Source organism: Natator depressus, chromosome 4 (assembly GCF_965152275.1).
Source record: "Natator depressus isolate rNatDep1 chromosome 4, rNatDep2.hap1, whole genome shotgun sequence".
In the NCBI taxonomy this organism is placed as follows: domain Eukaryota; kingdom Metazoa; phylum Chordata; order Testudines; family Cheloniidae; genus Natator; species Natator depressus.
In genome coordinates, this window is record NC_134237.1 from 24518908 (window position 1) to 24545846 (window position 26939).

The window sequence follows — 26939 nt, forward strand, 5'->3', positions numbered from 1 at the left end:
GGTTGTTTCTTCCCACTGTCAGTGGGACTGTGTGTTTGGTCTGGAATTAAAATGTACTGAGGAGGATGATTTGCATACCAAAACTATCTGATGGTTTGAAGAGTTCCGTCGTGTGTCCCTTATGCACTAGCACAGCATGTACAGCACGCCATCCTTCTCTTCCCAGTGAAGCATAAATGCCTTTCCTCTGTAGTTAGACTGCTAATTAAAGAGTTTTGAACATACTGATTTAATAAAAAAGGTAACCAAGCAGCAGAGTTATTTTTGTTCCCTTACAAAGGTCCTGCTGTCTCTCATGACCTTCTTGGGTTTTGTGCAGTCATGCCTGGAATTCATTCTGGGCTGTGATGGTGAATCTTGGTGATTGTGTTGACAACTAATCTCTTGCTGTAGCTTTGTTTTAACTCCTTGCATTAAGTTTAAACAATACTTAACACAACAATATTCTCTGTAGTTGACAAATAGTAAGTTGGTCTCCTGACAGTATTGAAATAACCTGTCAAGTTCTTAAGTAAAAGGCTTTAATTTAACAAACTTGCATCTCCCATGACTTACTCAAGAAAGTTTTTCTTAAAGTTCATTCATATTGCTATTTTAATGGAATTAATCAGTGGTGCTATTACTAGAAAAATAATAGTAGACTACTGAGTTCTTCCATTGAAATTTTTGCAGTGGCAAGTGTGAATTTAGGGTTTTTTTAGTTTGAGTGCAAATGTTTGTGACCTATTTGACATGATACACTTGCACACTGTGTATTTAAATTTGAATCCCATAAAGCATTTGTAGTGCTTGCCATGACTGAGTGACATTGTTAAAGTAATACCGAAATGTTACTATTCAAAAAAGAGTTTATATATACAATGTTAATCAAGAGTCTGCTCTGAATCTAAAGGGTGACACACAACCACGCAAAAATACAGGGATGGGTGGAAAAGATCCAGAGAGTAGTTGGCAGAGAAATTTGGGTGGAGTATAGGAAGTTTTGAGGGTTTTGGGAGGAGACATGCATTTGCAGGATGTGAGTTTTGGGATACTTTCAAAGTGAGAAGGTTGAACTATGGCTTTGATGCTTCAAGATGTTGCGCACTCTGGCTCCCATCCAGCAATGCACTTAAGCACGTGTTTAACTTTAATCTGATGGGGCTGCTCCAAATACTGAAGTTAAGGATCAAACCCGGTATGTGGAAGAAGAAAAGTACAGGTGCTCTGATTTGTTGTTCTGTGTTGTGGCTGCAACCCCTAATAAAGACTGATATATGGGCCTGATCCCGCTTCTTGTAGGCCTCATTGGCAGCAGGAGACTGGGCTGATAGATAAAAAAGAGAGTTTAACAATGAGTCACACAAATGCTATGGCAGTACTTTCATATGGAGAGAATGCAAAAACTATTTGGCTTGAAATAAATGAAAATGGAGATTACTTAATTGGGTATCTTCAAAGATTGGACGCATCTCAGTATAACCTAACTAGTTCCATTTGGCAAAATAAACAAACAGATCAAAATAAAGTAAACAAAACTGAGAAGATTAGGAGAATGTAAATTGCCTTTTACCTTGTTGTATAATCCAAAAACAAGACACATGTTACAACTTAAGGGCAGTAAAGTTAGAGCAAATAAAAGCAAATAACATTAGATGCAAGATATCCGCTTCTGGAAGCTACTGCCATAGGAAACAAAGACTCCTACTTTTGCTGTATTTAAAATAAAAAAGGCTACCTGACTTCATGTTCGTCAACAACGTTGGTAGTTAGGCAGACTGACTATATAGCCATAATGAAATCTGTTTCAAGCTTATAAACTGTTTTGCCTCTGAATCAATATACAGCGGTGTACATGTTAGTGTGTACTATTTTCTGGAACGTAAAGAACTGGCTGCTGTCAGATTCAGGATACTGGATGATATGGCCCAGTGCTTTGGCTGTGTTTATGCTTGATAACATCAAAATCTACAGTGCTACTTTTGCAGTCATACTTACTGTCTCAATTATTTTTATATAAAATTTCCTCTACTTAAGAAAAATATCTTTTTATAAGTACCAGCCCAGCAAACTCCTCTTGGACTATGATGATCAAGCTGGTTATTTTTAATATATTTTACTAATCACCAGTAGTAAAGTATCTGCAGGACAAATTAGCCATCACTGATACGTTGTTAAGGCCATGCTCTCAGGCAGTCTGGTTGACTGATTGAGTAGACAGCTTGGGAATGACATTGATAGATACCATTTAGCCTTTGCCAGCTGGATCATTCCTTTTGGTTGTGGACTTAAGGACAGGTTTCTCTCACCACCACCTGCATTTAGAATTTAAAAGAAAAATAAGAAATTGATGCAATTTTAAGGATATACAGTTGAATCTAAAGAGGTTAGGTAAGGTTTCTACAGTAGCACTAACTCAAACACCGTCCACATCATGCATAACATGCTTAACAAGGTAAACGTGTATAAGCAATATTTATAACAAAGAAAACACAATATGCTGCATTTGTGCAATGTGGTTAATATTAATATTCATTCATTAATATTGCTGTAGAAATGGCAACTCTTCTATATTCTGACTTCTTTAGATGTTGCATTAATTTATTTGCATGAAACTTCTGATCGTTCGTTAGAGCTCTATACTTGACTAACAAAACCAGGATAAAACTCAGTAAATAGAACTGTAATGTCAGAGTTGTCAAAATTGCTGTCTCCTGCAGGATGTAATGAACAGCAGTGTTTGGTGTCAATGTTGCATTCATTGTGTTATGGTAACTTGAGAGAGCTTCAACCATCTATGCTAAATGTAAGCGTGATATGTTTGTAATGTGCCGAAATACGGACTGTAAGCTTTCGAAGGCGACAGGATTTTTCAGGCTTTTCTTGTTTAGTGTTGCTATAGAACAACATTAAGCAAAGTTAGAAAAGGATTTTATAGCTTTTTAATATTTAAGCCAATTTTAAAGTTACTTGATAAAGCAGCCCCTTTATGGGAAAAATATAAAATTAATTGTTAGAAAATACTGGTGAAAGGGGTTCTTTCAAGAGAAATGTTTCTGTCTGGCTTGATTCTCCTCAGCTGTAGGTAACACTGTTTTTGAAGAACAATCTTCTTTATACGTTTTACTTACACTGATAGGTTCTGTGTAAATCTTCCAGCTGGCAGCTTCCCAGCTTCTCGCAGTGCCTGAATTGCCTGATTCTGGCAAAGTGTATGAAAGAAGTCAGTGTCTCTCTCTCTTCCCCGCCCCCTTACTCCCCCCCACTGTTCCTCCCCCATCCTGCCCATTCAAAAAAATAAAAACACCCATCCCTACTTATGACACAATGTTCGTGATGTTGCTAAATCAGAATAAAGATACCAAAGAGATGATCAGCACAGTATATACCTAGATAGCGTATGATGATATTAACATGGGCTCTAAAGATGTACCCAAGAATACTGGTTTTTAATGGTGCTGTAGTTAATGAGAGACTTGGGAGGTTTGGGTTCAATTCCCAGCTGTGCCTTCAACTTCCTGTGAGAGGCTGGGAGAACTGAGAGACTGAGAATAATCGAGTCATCCATCTGTAAAATGATGGTAATAATACTTCCCTCTGTCTGTTGTGCATATTTACGTTGTAAGCTGTTCAGGGTAGGGACTCTGTGTTTGAGCTACATTGTGCTTGGTCCTATACAGCCTTGTTGGGGCCTGTAAGTGCTACTAGTATATAAATAATAATGCCTATATTTTATAAATGGAGCAAAGAACCCATTCCCCCACGCCTGTAGAGTTAGTGTCAGAGGGACATTGTTAGGAAATTCATGCCTCCCCTTTAATCTTGGACTTTTTTTCCCTCTGTTGACATCTATGAAGACATAACCTTATCCTGTAAGCTGTATGTATGATTGGATGCCTATAATTTTTTTTTTCTGCACAAAGCTTGTGTTTCTGCAGCATCTTTGCTGTTTAAAAACAAACTCCTCTCTCCACCTTTGTATTGTTAATGTAACTTCGACTCAGGATCTGCATAGGTTGTGCCACTTGTATTCCAAGGTGTGGCATTAGGATTTCTTGGAAACTATCTATTTTAAAAAAAATAATGCTAACATCTGTGAAAATAATTGTAAAAGAAGGGAATGAAGCAGCAAGACATTTTAAATGTTGACTGAGCTGACGCTTGGGTCTTGGGATTGTCAGTTCCCACTGGGTTGAGTCTGTTTGGTTTATTTATTTTAGGCCACATGTATTCTGTCTGGTTTAAAAACAAACAAACCATGATTGGGATGTGGGGCAATCAAAGCAAATAAAGTGGAATTTCACTCATACGAGTAAACCCTGAGAGAAACAGGAGAATAACTTTTGATTCCTCCTGGCAAATACATCAAGAGTAGTGCTGGTAACTATGTGCACTACCTGCAAGATGTTGAGTTATGAACCTGGGACAGGGCTCTTACTGGCAGCTTCTGGCATTGGAGACCTGGGTTGATTGCCCAGTGAGTTGGGAGACACCTTACCTTCCTCCCCCGAGAACACTATTCTGAAACACATTTCATTGTATGGTAGCTTGCATTTGAGTGTCCTACTACCACTGTGTAAAACAATGTATATAAAATATTTGGAAGCCATGTCTTTTGCTTTTATAGATGTCCTGTGAAGTCATTAGAGGCAGGGGAACAGGGCTGTTAACTTCCCTTGGAAACATGCAAAGGTAGGGGAGTAGCAGGCCAAGGGTCAGGTTGTGTCACTAGGCACAAAATGTAGCAGAAGGGTAGACATTTATAGGGGATTAGAAAAAAATAGAAATTTCCTTGCGCAGGCCATAAAGTGGGACTTTCTTTTGAATATTAATAGGAAAGAAATTAGACTTATTTGCTTTCTCTGTATTTGAGCCTGGTAGCCTGCCAACCTCTGTGAACTTCCTGCGATTTCAAGAATCTATTTTTAGTGGAACTGCTTTTTCTCACTATTCATTCCTGATAGTTATCTTTGAGGGCATTGTGAGAAGAGACATAGCCTTCAAAGGTTTGTTTGTTTTGGTACAGAGCCAGGAGGAGATAACATTGGTCTTGGGATTTTAAGAACAGATCTCCTATTATCAGGCTATCTGTTTTAAGGGAAAGTGTGACAGAAAACTGTCCCTTGTGTTTCAGGCAATGTGAGTATTGAAAGGGTGACATTACCACAATCATTAGACACAAACTGATTAATATTATAGCTTATATTTTGTGTCAAAGTAAGCTGCTTTTGTAGGCAAGGAAACATGCTCTCAATCAATCTTCACCTCTGTAAGGAGATTGTACAAATTGGCTCTCTGGTTGGCAGTCTCTGAAGAGAGGTGAATGGTTGAATGGCCATGAAAAGTAAAACATGTTTTGATACTGAGAAGGGATTGTGCTGACGTTGCTTATGTGAAAAGGACCTAAGTCTCCAGGGCTGTCAAACCAGTACCATTTTTATGAGCAATAAAGGTGGATGAAACATGTTCTCACACTCGCACACATCCTGCTCTGCGGTCTCCTAAACTTGAGGTAAAATAGAAGTCTCTCTCCTCACGGTCCTTTATCTTGTGTGATCGAGTTTCAGCTGTGATTAGCAAAGATAGGGCAATATTGCATTCTCTGGACTGCAAGAAGCTGTACCAGTCAGTTTTTTGGGGCAAAGAAAGGACTGAGACTGAACCCCTAGCAAGAAAACTTTGGACTACCATTGCACGGCAGAGCGGAAAGTTAAGCAGAAAGTAACTGATGTTCAGTGGTGCAAGTACGGTGGTACAGTCCGGTATGCCATACCAATAAGATATTTATAGCTGGTATGGAGTACTGGAAAGACACAGGAGGCGCCCGCCCCCAGCCCTTCCACGCAGCTGTGTCTCCTGACTGGGGTCTGTACAGCAGCTCCACCGGCGGACAGGGCGGGCTGGCAGTAGTACAGCATCCTCGTTGGAGGAGATGCTGGTGTTGGTCTGCCCGGGGCCCCACATTCCACTCCTTTTCCCCCTTGCGGTTCCCAGGAGCCGCAGAAGGAAAAGGAGCAGAACGTGCAGCGCCTCCAGTGGGGCTGCTGTACAGACCCCAGGCAGGAGGACTCGGCTGTGTGGTGGGGCCGGAGGCGCATTCCGCTGCAGTTCTGGAGAGCCCTGATCTGCTGGGAACCGCAGCGGCGAAAGGATCAGAACATGGGGCCACCGGGCAGCCCAATGCCGGCCGCTCCTCCGGCGCGACTGTACCTCCCCCAGCCCTTCCACACAGATGCATCTCCTGAGTCCTCCTGCTGTACAGACCCCAGGCAGAAGTCTCCAGTGCAGCGGGAGGAGGACAAAGTTGTCCGCCGCCCCCCGGTAATATGGGATGGATGTGGATCGTGGGGAGGGGACGGGGAGAGCTCGGGGGACCCTGAGCTGGGGGCAGGGCCTGGAGGAGTCATGTGAGGTGGTCACATGCCCTCCTCCTTTGTGTCCCTCCCATGAGTACAGCGTACCGACAAGAAATTATTTCTGCTTGCACCATTGCATGTGTCAGTCTGTCTGTAGCTGCTTAATCCAAGATGGACATTTCTTGTTTGTCATCCCTTGTGTTTTCCCACAAACTGGGGCAGTACAGGAAAGTTTCAGCAGACAAATAGACCTGTTACTTTAGTACAGGGGCGGGCAAACTTTTCAACCCCTCTGTTCCCCGCCCTCTGACCGCCCTGACCCCATCCACACACCTCCCCGATCCCCCCTGCCCTCTATCCAGCCCCCCCGCCCCCTTACTGTGCTGCCTGGAGCACCAGTGGCTGGTGGTGCTATAGCCGTGCCACCCAAAGCACCAAGACAGGCAGCCGTGCCGCCCGGCTGGAGCCAGCCATGTCACCGCACAGCAAGAGCACAGCATTGCGCCAGTGGCAACCCTGGGGGAATTTTAGACTTTAGGGGGAACAGTAGCGGAGGGGCCGGGGGCTAGCCTCCTGGGCCAGGAGCTCAGGGGCTGGGCAGGAGGGTCCTGTGGGCCGTAGTTTGCCCACCTCTTCTTTAGTAAATGATAGCTAAAATAGTGATGTGTTTTGTTTTTGTTGTTTGTTTTTTTTTAAACATACGTTGGCTTAATTTAGGTGAGCTCAAATGCATCATCAGGTTTTCAGTGAGCGTTCACCTCTACATATTCGTGTAGCAAAAATAATAGGTAGGCGTGGTGTGTTCATTGCACCTCTGAATAGATTTGGGGTTTAACTGCACTTGTTTGGATGATCCTATTTAGCTGCTGCTGGATTAGGTAAACGAAGAAAATGGTGCTGGTGGCCACCAGTGAAAAATTTGGTTTGAGTGACTTGTATCTGCCACAGACTTCCTGTGTGATCTTAAGCAAGAATAGAATCCAATTCTCCAAAACTGTATTCTCCATGAGACTCTTCGTTCTTTTCCTGTAGCCCCCTGCATCATTAACTACAGAATTTGAAAGGTGTGTCGTGAATGAACCATTGGTCTTACAAACAGCCTCCTTGACTACACAATCCTGATTGATTCCCAGAATACAGTCTGTCCTGCGCACTGAATGAGGCAGTGGACTTGTGGCAAAAAAAAGTATGTGATCATGTAATTAAAGACTGTATTGTACTGTGTATTCACGAGAGGGCTGAATTAAGATTGCATGGATGGAGCATACTGTATTTGGTGTAGACAGCGTAATCAGTAGAAATGGAATGTTGAGAGAATTTTATTGCCAACTCTAACAGACCTCTACTGAGCATGTGGAAACAGCAATTTTCAGAGGCTTATAACTCAGACAAATCTGGGTGGGTTTTTTCATCTCAAGCAAAAGCTGTCCCCAAAAGTGATTAGCAAAACTCTGCTCCAGCGTATGAAGGTGCTAGAGCTGCTCGGCAAAACAGTTGTCAACATTTTTCTTTTAACATTGCCCCCCTCCCGCCCCCCATTGTGGTCTCTAAAACAGCTGAACTTCTTTTTGCTAAAACTGTCCTAAAATGTTAACTTGAGGCAGACACCCATAAAGGAAAATTTGACCTAAACAGTGAAACGTTTAGCGAAGTTAGGAGCAATAGAAAACAGCGTCTCAGAATGGAAAGTGTTCGACAACCCTAGCTATAGCTGTTGCTCTCAGTTTTGCCTATATTGAAACACTCAGATGAATATAATCCATTATTTGAAATCCCAGTAAGCTAAAATATGAATCTTGCTTCCAAATCTCTCTCATTGCTCTGCTGAAAAGGTCAAATGACTCGACTTACTATGGAGGGAGTCTGGCTTAACCTGTTTTATATTAAGGGATATCCTAATGTGGTATCCAGTCCTGTCTCTAACTTTCATGGCTGACCATCACAATTTGATGCATTTACCCTGGAGAGAGAGCGTGTAGTTTATTTTTCATTAGTTATTTCATATTTGTTTTGATAGTTTGAAAAAAAGCTAAAATGAGATGTAATGAGTAGTAACTATTTTTTGAGTGCAAGATTGCCAGCTGGGCTAAAATACGTACATACATACTGCATTTCATGGCAAGCTGTTGCCTGGGTTGGGTAAAGAGATCCCAGAACCTCAAAGAAACGCAGTGAGGCTGGAAAAAATTGAAATGTCTATACTCAGCAGAAGCTCCTATTGCGGAATGTGGTATGATTCATTTGGGCTTCTTTAATAATGTTTTTCAGAGCAAAGGCAGAATCTTCCAGTTATGTACCTTACTTACTTATTTTGACTTACGCACTCCTTCATCATCCTTTGGTTTAGTGGGCACTTGAGTTACATGGTGTTCTTGTCTGGAGGCTCTTGCAGGAGAGTGGAGCTCTTTTGGCATCTCCTTGGTGAGGTAGGATAGCTCGTCTGAAAGAGTAGTTAGCACAGGTGATTTTTTTTTAAAAAAGTGAGGTTCTTTCTTAATCGTGTTTATATTTTGATCATTTTGTGCATGTCTGCGTGTTAAAAGTGGGCCAATAAACTGACAAGACCCTTCCTCTCTCTTGAAGCAAGTTGGACCCTAGCAGCCTAGGCTCTGCTCTCAGCGGGTGCCCCATCCTCACTTTTGACGTGTGGGCTGAGTCACTCATTAAAAATGAAGATGTACAGAGATGGTCTTGTGTGGTTGCAGGGGAAATAAGCTTGTCACAGTGCTGGTGTGTCTAACAATTCCATGTTCCTGCTGACTGCGGAGGCTGCTTCCTATCGTTGCCTATATTGTGGTACAGCTTCCATCACTGCAGGAGAGCATCTGTGCTCGACTGGCACTGAGAGGATTCTGTCAAAATGAGGAATCTACCAGAAGGTGGTTCTGAGGTCAAGGGCATGAAGGTGGGGAAGAGCTATCTCTTTAAGACCTTTTGTCCAGGATGCTTGTAGGAGATTCTCTTTCCTCCTCTCTGTCCTGGCCATAGGGACTCCTGCCTATATGTGGTGATTGAGATAATGCTGTTTTTTTCTGTGTTGGGACATAGTTGACATTGAGAGCAGAATTCCAAGGGGAACACATGGTGTATGTGAAGATTGCATCCAAGTCTGTAGTTGGGGAATGGTAAAAATGTTGATTGCCAAGAGCTGAGGAGGCTCTTTCCAACCAAAAGGCCTAGATACTTAATTTTTTAAAATCTAAGTGGAAATGTAGATGGGGTTCAGAAAAGCTGGTAAAGTTATAACTTTCAACCTGAAATTTATTTTTCTCTCTCAGGATTTTTGTCATTTGGGAGTAGCCTAAAAAGCAAGCTTTGAAAGGCTAGTGATCTGTTTAAAGTATTCAACCACAATGAGTCTATAATTATAACATCTGACGTTTAAAAATTTTCATATGCAATGGTTAAATTTAGAAAATGAACTTTTAAAAATGAGTCGCAATGTGCAATGTATTTCTGGGTCCATTTCTTCTTGAAAGTGGCAGTGTAATTATGATAAAATTACTTGACTAGACTTATTGTATTAAAACTGTATCTAAATTCTTTCTTTCTTCAGGCCTCTATCATCTGTAAGAGGATTCTTCCCTCCCTTCACTGAAGGAAAAGAGGCCTTGTGGAAGAATTGGCTGATTTTTATTAGACTAATTGGGAAGTTCTAGGCTTGTAAACATTTCACCATCGACATTGTGTGTGGTAAATCATATGGGTTTCCTTCTGGTTTTCTCAACTACTTAGCATATCTCAGTGTTGTGTATTCATCCCAAATAAGGATTTTTTTTTTCTTACAGTGCCTGAAGGTATTTTTACTAGCAATTATTCAGGAATGAACAGATATCTACTGGCATCTCAGTCCAAATTGTAAACCGCAAGTAGTGCGTCTATCAGATGATAGTGTAATAGCACTTTAGGGTGGGTTTTTGATTTTTTTGGGGTCTTAAATTTTATCGGAAAAGAGTGCTGATTGGGGTACGGTAATATTTATTTGCACTCAGCCACTTAGCAAAGAAAACAGTAAACATTATACTGAGTACTTAATGGTTATCACAAATGGCAATATATCTGAGTTTTGGTTCTAATACAACTAGATTCTGTTGTGTAATATCTGCACTCGTGGGTGCAAGCTTTTATCATGAGCTATTTTCTTCAGTTGGATGCTTTTTTGAAGGCACGAGCCAAACATGTTAATATTACAAACTAAATAATTTGAACATCCATTACTACTGGTCGGCTTATACAAACTCTCTGTTCTGTCTCGGCTATAGATAACGGGATTCTCTCTTTCCCATTCTAGCTATCAGACTTTTTGGCAGCTATTGTCAAATGTGAGGAAAAAGTCATAAGCAGTAGTAGCAGTTTGTTTTAGGCAGACTCAAGAACACGTTTGGCCCATAAATTAAAATATTTTGTGTGTGTGTACTAGGTGTGATTCTGCAAGTTGCTGAACACTCTGACCATCATCCTGTAAAGCACTTAAGCATATGCTTAATTTTGAGAAACAAAAAGCTTCTGTGTAGCTCAAAATCTTCTCTCTTTCAGCAAAGAAGTTGGTCCAATAAACAAAATATTAACTCACTCATTTTGTCTCCTCAATTTTAAGCATGAGTGTCCTCCCCCTGAGAAAAGGAGTACTTGTGGCACCTTAGAGACTAACAAATTTATTTGAGCATAAGCTTTCGTGAGCTACAGCTCACTTCATCGGATGCTCACTCCTTTTCCTTTTGCGAATACAGATTAACACGGCTGCTATGCTGAAACCTCCCCCTGAGACTACTTAAGCATCTCCTTAAGTGCTTCACTGCTCATCCCTTTGCAGGATCAAGTCTATATTCTTACTCATTTGGTTACTCAAGTTTGCAAGAAGAGAGTGGGTTTTTTGCAGGGGGACATGGCCCATGTTCCTAGCTGTGTTGTTTTCAACTCAACTTGGATGGCCCTTTGGTTATGTACTGCGTAACCAGCTAATTCTTCTGTATTGCTGAAAATACAGTAGGGGAGAATGCAGTAAATGAAATGGTTTGGGGAGCCTTCTGGGTGAGAAAAGTGGCATTCATAGAATCATAGAATATCAGGATTGGAAGGGACCTCAGGAAGTCATCTAGTCCAACCCCCTGCTCAAAGCAGGACCAATCCCCAATTTTTGGCCCAGATCCCTAAATAGCCCCCCTCAAGGATTGAACTCACAACCCTGAGTTTAGCAGGCCAATGCTCAAACCACTGAGCTATTTGTTTAAATGAGTGTGGTAAACAGTTATTTACTTGTTTGTTTTACTCAGCTATAGTCCTGTGAACACAGTTGAAATGCTCTCATTTACCTTGGTAACTATTTTTTGTAGTATGTGCTCTCAAGTGGCAGACTGGTATCTATCAAGAAGACATTTCCTTTTTTGGTATTGTGTGAAAGTCTCTCCTATCTGGGGCTACAGACCAAATAGTTGAACCAAACAGTGATAGCTGACATTTTTGGCTAAAGCTGGCATATTTTTGAAGAGTCGTGGAATTTGCTGTTTGGAAGAGGAATCTGATGTCTGGAAACAGAAATCACATTCAATCTCTAGAGTTAACAACAGTTTCTTTGAACTGTTGCTGAAGATCTTAAGTGCTTTTAAAATTTGTTATAGATCTGAGCTTTCAAAAACCTTAAATCCCTTTTCACTAGATAATCAGAGGAGACTTTATTCTGTCTCCGGCCTGTTGAACTATGCACCTTTTCTGGGAATGTTCCCTTTATCAGTTGGTGTACATTTGAACTTAGAAACTGCTGATCATTACAAATTTGAGTGTCATGAGTTTGTTTTGATACGTGACCGGATGAAAACTGCTACTGTCACAGTATTAAGAGAACAGCCTTCGTCAGCTCCATAACTCTGCTGGATGGTTTGGGATTAAATAAGGGCTCATTGACATCATTGTAACGACTACAATAGTCTGCTAAAATAAAAGATTAAGGAACCATGGAGTGTAGTGACTTGTTGCTTTGACAGATTCCTCTGTTGGATGGGAACAGCTGGTGTCTTCTCCCTGCTCCTCTTTGCAGTGAGAAAGTGCCACTCTCTCACCACAGCGGTAGATGCAACAGGGCATAAGTGTACAATTTTAGAGTACTTGGCTGGTGATGTTGCCAAGTCTCAGCCCTCCACATCATCAGTGCCTTTAACGTTCTTATTGGCTCGCCACTATGTAACTCTCTTGTGCAATAATTAACCCTCTCTGCATTTTTTAAAAATGTGTTGTGTAACTTGTTCTCTGCTGAGACAGTTAGCATCTCAGTTGCATGCCTTCAGCTACCATATTATACTGAAAACTTGCATATTTACCTTTATTCCCAGCGTAACTTCTTCAGTTTAATCCCACAACCTTGCTTGTCTCTCTGACGACATCTTGGAATGCCTTGCCATCAACTCAAACCTGATGGTGTCATAACTGAACTCTTGATCTTATCTTCACTATTCCTCCTCACCTTTTTCTGTTGCTGTTCACAAGGCCACCACCCTCTCAGTCATTCGGGTCCATTACCAGTGTTTTCTGCCATACATGTGTCAGGCATATCTAAAATCTGCTGCTGCTTCCTCTCTAATCTTTCCAAGAGCCAGCCTTTACTCTTAGTCCACATTTGAAACTTTACTGCAGGCCCTTATTTCCTATCTTGACTCCTGCATTACCATCCTCTTAGGTTTCCTGACATTATTTGTCTGTGTTATACATATTTTAAGTAAACAACCTTGCCAGCTGTATACAGCTAGTTTCAACAGCCAAGTAAACACAACATTACCCTCCTCCTTCCTGCTTTTGTTTGTGTATGTCTACACCGCTTTTTGGAGTGAGCGTCCCAGCTTGGGCTAGCTTGGCTCACACTAGCACTCTAAACATAGCTGTATAGATGGCCCTTTGAAGTTGCAGTTCGGTTTGGAATCTGGGCTCTGAAGCCTAGGCTTGGGGTTGACTTCACAGCCTGAGCTGCCACTTCAGAGCACTGTTTGTCCAGTTATTTTTAGAGTGCTAGCGTTGACCCCCTAACCCCCACATCTGTTGACCTGGGCTGGGAGGCTCACTCCACAATGCTGTGTAGACATACCCTCCTACTTTCAGTGAATATTTTTTTAACTTTGGGGACAGAACCAAGCTCTTGCTATGTGTTCGCTCAGTGCCTAAAACGATGGGGCCCTTCCTGACTTGAGTCTCTAGGTGCTGCTGTCATAAGTACTAATGATATTTTGGTAAATAATGGCTGCTTCACTTTTAAAAAAATATTTTACATTCTTTTATACTTAAAAGGAACTACTTAAGTATTGTTAAATGTTTGTTGTTATATTGTTACTCCCAATGCACTAAGCCAAGTGCATGTAGAAACACAATTAACCCAAAATAATAAATAACTAAATTAAAAGCCCACTTTTAGCAAGTGTGTATTTACTGCACATCTTATTCAAGCCCTTAGAATACATTTCCATTGTACTAAAGGCTGAAATTGGGGAAGAGGGGAGATTTGAAAAAGAGTTAATGGTTTTTAACTTTCAAAAAAGAAAATATTATTTTCTAAATTCTGTGGTTTTTCTTTTTAATTTCTTATCAAATTGAAGCAGCTACTTTTGAGTAGGTTGTATTTACAATAATTGAGGTAGAGTTGCAGGAAATACTCTCATTGGCAAATGAAATGATCTTATGATAAACTTTATGTAATATGAGCATCCTATCTGGGTGAGAATGCAGAACAACGGAAATCTTAAAACGGGGGAAAAAACATTAACAGGCAAATACTTAATTTTGCATTTAAAGCGGTCCGTGTAATCCAGTCAAGTGAAATAAGGTTTGGATTAAATTATTCAATGTAAAATTTCAAATAGGAACTTTTTGTTTTTGTTTTTGACAAGTACAGTCCATTGCTTTCAACTTGGGGACTTGCATCTGGTCCGGCAGGGAGAAGAGGCTAGTCTGAGAGGGACACAATTTGTACTGCTTTAATTTAATTAGCCCCCTGGCTAAAAATGTCTTGCTGTCAAAATGAAATCTACCAGGTGTGTTTTTGTTGTTGTTGCTAACTCTCTTCAGAAGCCCCAATTACTCTGCCTTAGCAGAGTGGAAAGACAGGGACAGTGTATGACAGGACAGGCATAAGGGAAATTGTGAGAGCCCACTATCAAATCACGTTTTTATTAACAAAGATAATTGGCAAAAAGTTTCAGATGGCAACGAATGAAAGCTTAGAGTTATCTGCATAGCAGGTGCTGTGAGAGCGTATCTTTATAGGGCTGATTTATTAAAAGCGCTTGCCACTCTAGATCAATAAACTCTTGTCTCCAAGTAGGAATCTAAGTATTCCATTCTCCTTTAGTCGTCCTTTTTTACTTCCTAAGTCTCTCCCTTTTCTCTTCCAGTCTTTGCAAAAGCATTGCACATATAGGACCAGATCCTCAACTGAGATAAAATCAACATAGCTCCATTGACTTAGGCTAGTGGTTCTCAACCACTTTACCATTGTGGTCCACAGCTGTGTGCTGACTGGGCTGCAGGTTGAGAACCACTGACTATTGGGCTAGTCTACACTGGCAATGCTAAAGCGCAGAACTCTCTTCCAGCGCTCTAAAAAAACCCACCTCCACGAGGGGTGTAGTTACCAGCGCTGGTGCACTGTCTACACAGGAGCTTTACAGCGCTGAAACTTGCTGCTCTCAGGAGGGTGTTTTTTCACACCCCTAAGCGAGAAAGTTGCAGCGCTGTAAATTGCCAGTGTAGACAAGCCCTAAGATCATCTGAGGATCTGGCCTACGTTTTCATCATTAGGTGACTGTCATCCTGAAGAAACTTCAGCTCTTAGTATTTTGTGTCCTCTTTCCTTTTTTAATCCTTCTATCCCAATTATCTACCGGATGAAACATGAAGCCCTTTGGGTTTTTTGTTTGGTCAGGAGAAGTAGGCTATAGTACTGAGAAGATGGTTTACACAGTAATCATGGGATGTTATTAAAGCTCAAGTCGACACACCTGAGCTAGCTTTAATCTAGCCTGCTCGGATGGTGAAGCCATGGCAGCGTGTGTGTTCAGTGTGGATTAGCCCTGCAAGTGATTACCCCAGGTTATGGGTGGGCTCATACACCCTGTGCAGAAGCAGGCGTTCCCATGGTTTCGCAGTTCTGGGACCTGCGTATCTTGAGAAAAGCTAGCTCAGGTATGTCTACTTGAGCTGCAGTGACATCCTGTGATAGCAGTATAGACATAACCCGAGTGTTGCATTTCTTGCAAACAGACCAAAAATTCTGCATTGGGAAACTAATTGTTGTTCTACATATGGGAACTTAACCTTGTTGCCTCGATTTTTTTATGCTAATTCAAAACATCAATTGACAAAACTAGGATTTCAGGCTTTCTCGTATGCATACTTCTGTTCTGAGTGAAATTTTGTGGCCTGAGTTATGTAGGAGGTCAGTTTAGATGAGTCTAATGATCCCTTCTGGCTTTAAAATCTGTTAAGACAGTTTGACAGACATTCTTTTTATGATGTTGTGTTGCATTTGTTCTCTAACACTTTGCAAACAGAGGTAACCTACAGACTCTGGCAAGATCTCGGCAACACTTCAAAGCTCACTTTGTAAAACCATTCCGGTTTTTTGCTTGGGCGTAGATTTACTTCATTCTTGGTTCAATAGAAAATTTAACTTTTTTGAATTTCATTCACCCTTTATGAAAAGATACTATTCTGCCAAAGTATAGATATGTTGCCTTTTCCGGAAGGTAAGATCTTCTGTGGCAATCTGTGCTTTTTAAAAAAAAACTCTTAAATAGTGTTAACTGGTTGGAAGTAAAAATCTCAAAGTTACCAGTTGAGCATGTCAGTTCCCAGTCTACTCAGTTTGTCAGTTTTGGAAGGGGGATTGGAACTTTAATAGGTTTGATCTAAGCAAGGTTAAAAATATATGCTGGGGCCAGTCAAGAGGCTGCATTGAAAAGCTGAGTTCATTTTACAGGCTAGCTGACTCTTGGAATGTGATGGAAGTAAAACAGTCCCAAAAAACAGCATAGTTCAATTTACTCAACTTCCTGGGTTTAAAAATCTCCTTTGACTGCCTTTGAAGGGGGGGAATCAGAGGGAAGACAAAATCCTTTCCCAGCCTCCTTGAATAGGTGGGAGGTGCCTAAACTGTGGATCCTTGAAAGGAAAGTCAATGCAGTGACATATTCAGTTCATAAATACAACAGCAATCAATGTTAACTCTTCTGACTTTATTACCAGTTTCATAACATTTGATGGGGGTTTTTTTTTTGGTGTGTTTTAAAAGTCCTGACTCCTGGGACTCATGCAGTTCACGTAAAGTTTCTCAATTTAAAATAAATAAGCTGTCATAATTGGAGAGAAAATCTTGAAAAATGAGTCCTAAAGGCTCAAAAACCAGAAAGCAAGTGAAAAGTCAAAATATATTTGGCTGTAAAATTGTGAGATTAAAAAAATCTCAACTTTTGAGGCCTATCTTGTGATTTTTCTTTCAATGCATGGCCATAGCAATACCAAGTACCATAGTTGGACAGCGTTATAAATATTGCCTGGCTTTAAGATACAGCCATGGCCTGCCTTGTTATACATGTGTGCGCGGGGAGGGGGTGTGGTATTTCTTAATGAACTGCTTGTGATGTTTTAGGTACACATATACATTTAGATGTAAATGGGCAAATTGTTAACATAAGTGTGTCTTCAGAGTTTTACTATCAGAGTTAAATTCATTTCAGTGTGTGTTGGATTAAAATACATCAATTTACTCTTTTTTTAAAATGATCAGAACATACTTAATAAAAACAGAAATTGATCAACTGTGATACGTGTTATGATTTACTGTATATTGCTGAGAGTAAAATACATTGTGCAGCAGCTGGTTTTTTTAAGACATTGAGAAATAGTATGTGGTAGAATTTGACCCTGACAGAAAAACAAACCGGGCAACGTGTCTGGTTGTTGACTCTGCCTTTAGCTTCCCATGACTATATAGCAGAAGAGGAAGCATTTTTAAAAAAGGGGGGAGGGTGGTGTTTGAATGCTCCTTCCTGTCCGTTAGGATTTGATTTGCTGTTAGACAAATTGAACTGCAGTGCCCTGAAACTTGTTTCAGTCAAATCATTTCAGAGGAGCTCTTTTGCTATTAGTTTGCACATCAAGCTAAAACTTGGTTCTGAATCATACTTTGTGTGTAATGTATAGGGACTTCTAAGGCGATGTCTACACTAGAGAGATTACAGCAGGGTAGCTGTATCGATACAGCTGCGCCGCTCTTGTGTAGCCATTCTATGCCAGTGGGAGAGTGCTGTCTTGTTAACATAATTAAAATCACTCCAAATGAGCAGCAATAGCTATGTGGGTGGGAGAAGCTCTACCGCTGACATAGCGCTGTGCACACTACGCCGGCATAATTTACGTTGCTCAGGGGTATGGGCTTTTCCCAGTGACATGTTCCCAACATGAGAGGTAGTGTAGACATAGCCTTAATCACTATATTAAGGTTAGAAACGTACTTCCTAATAGTCCCACTCCCTCCCCTTGAAACATAATGTCTTCATCTGAATTCTAGTATAAGTAAGAATAAAAGAACAGAGTGGATGGTGCTGAAGAGGTTACTGGACACTCTGTATAAATAAAATACTGCTATTTTCATAATAAGATAGTGCAAATAGAAAAGTGCACATCCTGTGTTTCTAGAGCTGATTTTAGCATCAGGGTATTCACCTGTGAAACCATCCTGATTAGTAAATATACGGTTGGTTTTATTTTAAACTGGAGTTAATGCCTTTAAATATTTAAGGGTGAGCTAGATTTGTGTCCTCTGTGCTCCAAGAAATCTAGGAAGGATTTGTTTCCTGATGTTTCTAATTCTAGGGGGACAGATCCTCAGCTAGTGTTAATCAGTATGGCTTTGTTGTCTTGACTGGTGCTAGCTGAGCATCTGGCCCAGGGTTTTTCTTTTGTTTGCCTTAACAAGGCAAAAAGAAAAGGAGTACTTCTGGCACCTTAGAGACTAACAGATTTATCTGAGCATAAGCTTTCGTGCCATCCGATGAAGTGAGCTGTAGCTCACGAAAGCTTATGCTCAAATAAATCTGTTTAGTCTCTAAGGTGCCACAAGTACTCCTTTTCTTTTTGTGGATACAGACTTAACATGGCTGCTACTCTGAAACTTAACAAGGCAGTTTCTCACGTTTGGGGAATCTGGGGAGTTAGGAAATGAGCCTGGTGGGGAATCCCTGCACATAAACTCAAATTCCTCTAAATAAACTGCTGATAATGAGCAGAGAGGCTATTAAGACTTGCACAAAAGCAGAGCTCTCACCATATTATTTACCGAAGATTAATAAAAAGTAATATTTAAAGTGCAGTAAAATTTAAACCTGTGGATGTAGAAAATCCCAATTACAATATACCTTTCCTGACAATTTGAGGGAGAATTTACAGAAAATAGTTTGTGGGTTGGGTTGGTTATGGCAGGTTGTTTTTTGGATTATGGTGTAAGTAAACTACCTGTGTTTATCACTCACAGACGAAAAGACTAGTGAACGTGATATCTTGCACTCCAACCCTTTTTTATAAAAGGAGGAGGAATGTAAATGAGTCAGTGCAGGCATAAAGCAATATAAGTTCAATATATCATAATGGATAATTATGTTCTAACGTGTTTGCTTATATACAGATTTATCTGTATGATATGCATAAACCTTTTAAAGTGACGAATTGTGGTAAAGGAATTAAATGAATACGTTTTCCATAAGCTGAAGCACTGAATTTAATAACTTTCCCATTGCTCAGTTTAACTTGGTTAGCTTTCTGTAAATGAGGATATGACAGTTGGCATGATGCCCAATTATTTTTTTCTGAATTGTGTAATTTGGCAGTTCTGGCGGCTCTATACGTATGCAAGACTGTAAAGTGACATGAATGTTTTTCATACCTTTTGTGGTCTGTTTTTCATCAGCTAGAAAATTTGTAGTACCCACTACACTTTTTCCCCTTCTCTGGCTCAACCACACCATAATTTACTGTAGCACTTTGTGTTCATTTTCTCCTTCATACGTCAAATTTATATTTTTCTACATTTTTATTTGTTGCAGTGGTCCATTCAGGTACTATATGGACTATAATGCTCTTTAAGGCATTTCTAACGAAATCTCAACATTCCAAACTAGGTTTTTAATTTTGATTGTATTGTTGGGTTTTCTTTCATCTGGGACGCATCATTCATTTTTTGTCAATAGAATATAGTTTAATTGGCCTTTAGACAGGGGATTTTTACCTTAAGTTGTCCAAAATTAGGCTCTTGTATTGAAAAGCTATTCTAAGAATAAATAATATTCCAGTATTAAAAGAATATAATTTTATTAACTCTAAATTACATTTATTCTTTAAAAATGTTTTGAGAGTATACAAATCTTATACTATCTGGCCTCTTTCTAAAAAATGTGTTTTCTCTAGTTTACTTGATAAGGGAGACTGAAAACTTATATATTTTTGTTGCTAATTTAACATATAACAAAAATAATTACGTTCTTTTTATACACCAAAAGACACATCTTCTGAGAGAGCTCCATGACTGCATCACGACTTTCCCAACCAAACAGAATTAACTATAGCCTGTCTTTAAACATTTGTCTAGCCAATATTTTGTGTGGACTCTGGTAGGTAAATTTAAGTGAGTTTCAGAGCCTTCTGAAGACTGACCTTCGTATAGTCCATATTTCAAAATAACACCTAAAATATTTTGCTTATATGTGAACAAAAGGTTCATATATTTTCAGGATTTTTAAATTCAGTTTTATTAGTGTCTTTTTGGCTTCAAAGGCTTTTAGATGAATGAAAAGAATGGAATAGAATTGCCTTGGCTCCTGAGTGAAGTTCTGTAGCCCTTGAGGCTAAATGAGTAACACTTGTTCGTGCACCAAGATCCGTATCGGTTCAACTCTTGCAACAGTAGTTTCCTGCCTACTCCTGGAGGAATTCTGCACCCAAAAATGTAAAAACTCTGCACAGAATATATTCAAATTCTACTTATTTTATTTGTCAAAATAATCGCGTCAGATTCAATTATTTGGTAATTTATTTCAAAATGCCTGTCAGCAAGTATGTCTGTAATAATACAGACCAAAAAAAGGTTCAGGAATTTTTTTTACAAATAGATTACCATGCAAATTAATACAGAACTTTGAGTCATTCATTTAAACTACTATACAGAAATGTATTTCTGACACCCCTCAGTGCAAGGGTTTAGGGGAGTCAGGGGTAATGGAGGGAGCTGAGGAAGAGGGAAGGAACTTGGGAGAAGTATGGAACAATTTTATTTTTTTGGAGGGGAGGGATTGTTAGGGACTGGGGGAGCCTCCCCCATGCAGACACTGGCTGACCCTGGGCCTCTCCCATTCAGACAGGCACATCTGCCCCCGTCCCTGACTTGTCTTCTTTCCAACTGTTTTGCTTCCCTTTTGGTCTTTCTCACTTCTCCCTCCCCCAAAGAGCTTCTTTTAAAAAAACAAAACAAAAAAAAAAAACCCCTGAAATAATCAAGTTGTTTTAAGTTCTCAAACACATTTTTCTCATTGTTTTGGAACACTGCATAAACTGCAAATGTTAAATGTTAAATTGCTCTTCTCCCTGTCTATTTCCTCTTATTCTCCTAAGTCTTGGAATCCTTCTCAGACCTCAAATATTTTATGAAAAAAAAAAAAAAATCTTAGCTATTAAGCCAAACTTAAAAAATAAATCCAAGGGCCAAAATAAAAACATCCACACCCTGTAGGGAAGATTAAATGTTACATGTTTTAACAGAGCTCTTCCTCACAAGCAGATAAAACATTTCAGTTCTTAAAAAATTAAGCTACTAAAGGACGTTGAAACCTTGTGTAGGCAAATGCCCTTTCTCTTTTACTAAGGTGGTTGTGTGACTATCCCAGTTACTGCTTTTCAAAATACACGGTGTGAATAAAAAAAGACAGATTGTTCTACAAGTTTACTATAAACAAAGATTATCGAAAGAGTAAGTCAGTAGACTAATGCTAACATAGAAAATGGTATACCTCGTTTTCTGCCTTTGAAGGTGACCTGGAGAGAGATGCCCTAGTTGCAAACAAGTTTCCAGTCTGATGTTTCACACTCTGGTAACAGTTGTGGAGGGTGTGGCCCTTGCTCATAAACTTCCCGTGGAAGGCGAAAGTGATGTCAGAGTATGGGCATATTTGTAGTGTAACTAGTTTTATTTACGTATTTATACACCAGTCTTGGAACAGAGGTGGTCATAAACAGTGTGCAGGCAATCTTTTCTTTCCAAACTCTCAGCCAAACACCAGTTCCCAGGGAGCTTTAATCTTTCTAACTTTAGCATCAATTCTTGAGACAAACTCCCTTACTGCCTGCTATAGTTTCCCAAAGAACCTGCCTCAGAAATACAACACAGTATTTCTTTCAAGACTAAAAACTTGTTCTCATACTACAAAAAAGAATGTGTGTAACAGCACCATCTGGAAACTTCTGCCATAACACTCGTGCACAAACAACACAACAAAAAATTTGCACATGGGCAATTAACATGTAAGTGACTATACTTTACTTTGGGCAAATAGAAGTAATTTGGGGGCTTAAGGTGGCCTTCTAGTGTGCACATGGAGGCTTCAGGGGATCAAGAGGCACCAAGATGTTTTGTCATACTATGCTCTTAAAGATGAACTGCAAAGCCCCTCCATCTTTTCCTTACTCTTCCCCCCCGCACCCAAATAAACTGATTCTTCAGTGCTTTAAGATGCAGTATGAAAACCCTTCCTTTGTTGGTTAGATTCACAGGTCTTCGCTTCTCTCTCTTAGCGGGAGGACACAATGCTGAACTACAAAGTGCGATCTGAGCTGTGTAGCAATACCTTCCTATCCCAAAGAAAACTATTTCTGTTACTTCAAATTAAAAACATGAGCAAGCAGAGAAAAAGCATGGGATGACTTTTATAAGAGAATAAAGCAGCAGAGAAGGCTGAATTTGTTTTTGCTTTGCTCTTGTGAAGTTTGCATACTGGTAATCTCAGTGTGAAACATTCCGTTCCTAGTTCTGGGGTTGTCCATGACTGATGTTGGATTATGTACCCAACTCTATGTACGCCATTTTGGAATCTAGGTTCCAGGGTCCGCAAAGAACATTGCAATCAATATGCAGTGCAACCTCTCTGCTTCTGTTTGGTTTTATATGTTACTGTTTGTGTCTTGTCTCCGTTTGTTTAAGCAAAAAGCACTTCCATTCATTGCTAAGTAAAGTGATGTTAATTATGTAGTTGGCATTTACTGGTTTTTTATTTAAAACTGGACTCTTGCTTAACAGCAGAAAAGATGTAAAACTTAAGTTGCAAACCAGAAGGAGAGTTAACCTACTTTACAAAATGCTAGATTGTTTGCAGATATTCATTTAAAAATGTAATCTTTCCTGTCTAAATAGAAAGCTGCTGCAAATGAAGTATTTGAGGGAGAACCTGGTTCTGTTCATTTTATTGTATGATGTACAGTGTACATTTTATATCCATTCAGTGTAAAACCCTGAGCTGCCAAGCAACTGTTGCCATTTTTCACTTCCTTGGAATCATTTTTGAACATCTGGATTTGGCAGAAGCTTTACATAAATCCCAGGTCTCTTAAAAATATAAGCTGTAGCACTTTGTCTACCATGTTTCGCCAGAGAGCTAGAGATGAATCTAAATGTTCATTGTAAAGCAGAACTGTAATTTAATATGCAAGGCTATGTATTAAAGTGACATGCTACCTTAGTGTGCCAAGGTTTTAAATAACATACGCTCACTCTCCCAAGAGTATTATGTGAAAGTTTAGTCTTCCCAAGTTTTAATAACTTTTTACTGAAATTAGAGCTCGCTGCTTAACACACAAGTTCTGTGTATAGGTGTGTGTACAACTTTGCAGGGTCTCCTTTTGCATTAGTTCTTTCCTTTCCTCTCTCTTCCCCCTTCTCTTCGTCCCCCCCCCCCCCTTCAGTGGAATTTTGTGTTCTTGAATATAACTTAACTGACACTGGAGACTGAAGTGTCTCATTTTTTACAGAACACACTGCATGGGAAACAAATGTAGGCTTATTCAGTTACACTGACAGAATTGTACCCATTACTTTCCTCTCTGCCTGTTTTTGTGTCCTCTGCAATCTTGATTTGGCAATGACTATGTATTTTTTTTTCCCAGATCTTAGATAAATATATTGAATAGCATTGGTCTGAGAACAGATCCCTGTGGGAACCACTAGAAAAACTCCCATTTAATGGCTATTGCCCACTTTTGCGACCTATCTTTAACCAGTTTTTTTAATACATTTAATCAGGGATATGTTGATCTTAATTCCTTTTTTTGTATCAGAACATCATGCAGGACTAAATCAAATGCCTTACGGAATTCTAAGTCTACAGTTAAGACAATTGCGTAAATCAACCAGTCTTGTGATCTTGTCAAACTTGATATCATTTTTTGATAAGACCTATTTTTCATAAAACAATGTTGATAGATATTGGTATGATGTTCCTGTCTTTTTTTTAATTCTTTACTTATTGTGTCCCATATCAGCTTTCTATGATGGTTGTCCAGGATCAATGTCAGGCTAACCATCCTATGATTACCTGTGTCATCCTGTTTACCCTTTGAGAACATTTGTGTGGCATTAGTATTTTCTCCACTCCTGGTACTTCCCCAGTGTTCCAAGATCTGTTTAAAAATCAGCATTAATGTTGCAGAGAGCTCCTCAGCCAATTCTTTTAATACTCTTTGTGTAGGTTACACAGTCCTGCAGATTTAAAAATGTTTAACTTTAGTAGTTGATGTTTAACATCTCTCTAGTTAGTGGTAGAATACAGTGTTAATGAAATACTTTAAGACATGAATACACAATCCCATTTATTTCCAAATATAGAAGAGAAATGTTTTTGTATGTCTGCTTTTTGTCCCTCATGATTGAACGTTTTACCATTCTTATCTAGTTTCAGACCTGTAATGTTTCTAGGATTTAATTTGTCCCTGAAATATTTAAATAATTCCTCCTTATTTTCTTTAACACTACTGGCCATAAGCTTTTCATTGACACATTTAGCTTTCCTTACCAAATGATTACATTTCCTAACTGCTCATGTCTGTTCATTGCTATCAGTTTCCCCATTTCTTGCATTTGTTATATATTGGGTTTCTTTTATTGCTGTCTTCACTCCCCTCTTAATTGGGAGGTTATTTAACCAAGATGCCTTCATTTATGATGACAGAATTAGGTTTTTTGGGGGGCACCTAATAAAGCATTCTTAAACAATTCCCAACTATCATTCACATTGAGATGTATATACCAGTTCCCACTCAGTTTTCCTCAACGTTGTTTTCCTGCTTTGGAAAATGAGCCCTTTTTAAAGCTTCAGGAATATATTAATTATATATTAATTATATATATAAAATATATATATTAGTCAGGAATACATTCTGTTTCTACACAGAGAATAAAACTGGATCGTGATTAGTTGCACCTAGGCAACCATCAATTTTTAATGATTAGTTCATGTTTATCCATTAGAATAAGGTCTAGGATAACATTAGCCTGAGTTGGTTGCTGTATTTTTTGTGTTAGAAATTCCCTATAAATTTTTAGAAACTAGAAGTTAGTGCCAATAGCTAGTGTGGTTTTTTTATTCTTTTGTGATGTGGATGCCTCTCACGACTGGACAAGGTTTTTCCAACACACTTGATGCTGGGCAGAAAACAGCCTTCCCGCTGACCTGGGCTGGATTTAAATCAATGGATGACTGGTAAAAGGCTCAGTAACACAGAGTGGTGTTCCCTGTTGCCATGTGCATACACTGACAAGTCTGGTTAGCGGAGATTTGTTTAGGAAGAATGGCTTCTTCTGAGAAGCTGGCCTTTTTCCTCCCCACTTCCTGCTCACGCCCTCACCCACATTCGTTTGTAATGTATAGGAATGCTTCCTCCTTCCCCATCCCCCCACATTAGTATCTAGAAACAAAATTAGTTGCTTACCAGGTTGTAACTAAGTGCTGTATTCAGCCTGCCTCTGAAGTTGTTGATTTGCTACTAAAATTTCGATATTCAAAATTGAAAAGAAGCATCTGTCCCTTTTCTTTTTTTTAAGCCATTTGTGAGAGGAGTGACAGCATTGTGCTTTCAAGGAGTAATGCGTTTAATATATAGTACTTGCTGATAACACTACAAAGAAACAAAGGCCAAATATAGCCCCAGGGCAGATAAACCACTTTAAATATTGACGTTATATTAGCATTATTTTTGTGTGTCCAGTTTGTAGCTATCTTTTTATACTTCTATACACCAGTAGTCTTGAAGAAAGAAAGATCATGTTCGGCTTTAAGCTTCAGTTTGTTGAAAACGTGGGTAGTTTCCTCACTTTAAGAGGAATGTGCAGGAAATGCTCTATGCCGCCACACATCACTATACGCATACTCTGCTGTCACTGTTCGTTGACTTGGTATGTTTTCAGTGTTTGAGAGTTTTAGCTTCTTGACTTCAGTTAACCACCATGGGTCAGAAGGCTAAACCTCACATGCCTTAAAAATTTGTCATAGAATCTAAAGGACTTACGCATAGTGTTTAACCTTTTAAATATGATTGATTGTTAAAATGATTTGATGATTATAATTCATTATAATTGACATACAAAACAAAGTGTTTTACAGTCATGCCTAAAACACTCTTTTGTGAATGTGATTTTAGTTGAAAGGTGTCATAATGTTCTCATTGGAGGCTGAAATGCTTAGTCCACTGGGTGGGCATCGTAGCCAGAGGTTCAGCAAATAGTTCAGTCCTGCTCCTCAGATCACGAGCAAAGGTGCCGTTTGTGGTGCAGGCTCTTCTTCTGATGTGGCCTACTGACACTGAGACTGTCAATTCTTTTCACAGAAGCGACTGAGCAGACGTTAAATAGTAAATGATATTTTTCACTGTTGCCACGAGGTTGGGTTTTGACCAGTGGATGTAAAACTTGACAACCAATGCCCTGAATTTTTCAGTAAACATAATTGCTTCAAATTAATATTCTGCTGTGAAGTTCATTTCTGTACTGAGACGATGGAAGCTTAAAGGCAGTTCTCTAACTGTTAGTGATTTTTTTCATAGCTGTACTATGAAACTGCTGAAGTGCATACGTACCCCGCGTGTGTTTACTGCAGTGTTCTTCCTCCCTTTTCCCTCAAAAGTCCTTATTTAGATCTGGGTCTCTTCCATTCTGTAAGTACAGCAGCAGGCTTTTCTCAAACAAGTACCTTGAAGGGAGGGTCTTGTCCTCTGCCTTTTTTGGAATGAATATGTTTGAAGTACCCCTGTCTTTTTATGTTGCTTATCATGGTGGTGAAGTTTCCTAACCACTACACTGACCATTAGCATAATAGCGCTCTCTGTTCTGCGTGCAGGTAGGTTTTTTCCCCTTTAAATTATGAAAATAAGTAATAACTTCTATAGTATCCACAGAAATATTTTTGATTTTGTATGAGCTGGGGCTGTACAAGTTTTTCCATGCGGATCTACTGATTATAACTCCATTTTGACTTGCCATTCCAAACCCAGAACCCCTGAGTTCAGGTTGCCAGTTATGCCATCTCTGTGTCATGG

At 39.6% G+C, this 26939-nt stretch overlaps 1 protein-coding gene and 1 long non-coding RNA gene across 25 annotated transcripts in view; one reads left to right on the forward strand and one right to left on the reverse strand.

The window, feature by feature from the left end:
* Positions 1-26939, forward strand: part of PDLIM5 (PDZ and LIM domain 5) — a 185022-nt gene that overhangs the window by 7111 nt on the left and 150972 nt on the right. The window contains exon 1 of one of the 24 annotated variants that reach the window (XM_074950622.1): positions 2289-2434. The exons of 22 other annotated variants lie outside the window; for them this stretch is intronic. In XM_074950622.1, the coding sequence (XP_074806723.1) occupies positions 2414-2434 (21 nt within the window). In that variant the 5' untranslated portion in view covers positions 2289-2413. Of the gene's footprint in view, positions 1-2288; positions 2435-6029; positions 6301-26939 lie in introns of those variants that run through there. One more of the 24 variants, XM_074950612.1, reaches the window with a different exon arrangement.
* LOC141986278 (uncharacterized) lies at positions 2240-25467 on the reverse strand. Its single transcript, XR_012639243.1, has 4 exons — positions 25338-25467; positions 8642-8775; positions 3111-3181; positions 2240-2294 (listed from the first exon to the last, which is right to left on the reverse strand). It is a non-coding gene; the product is annotated as an uncharacterized LOC141986278 (long non-coding RNA).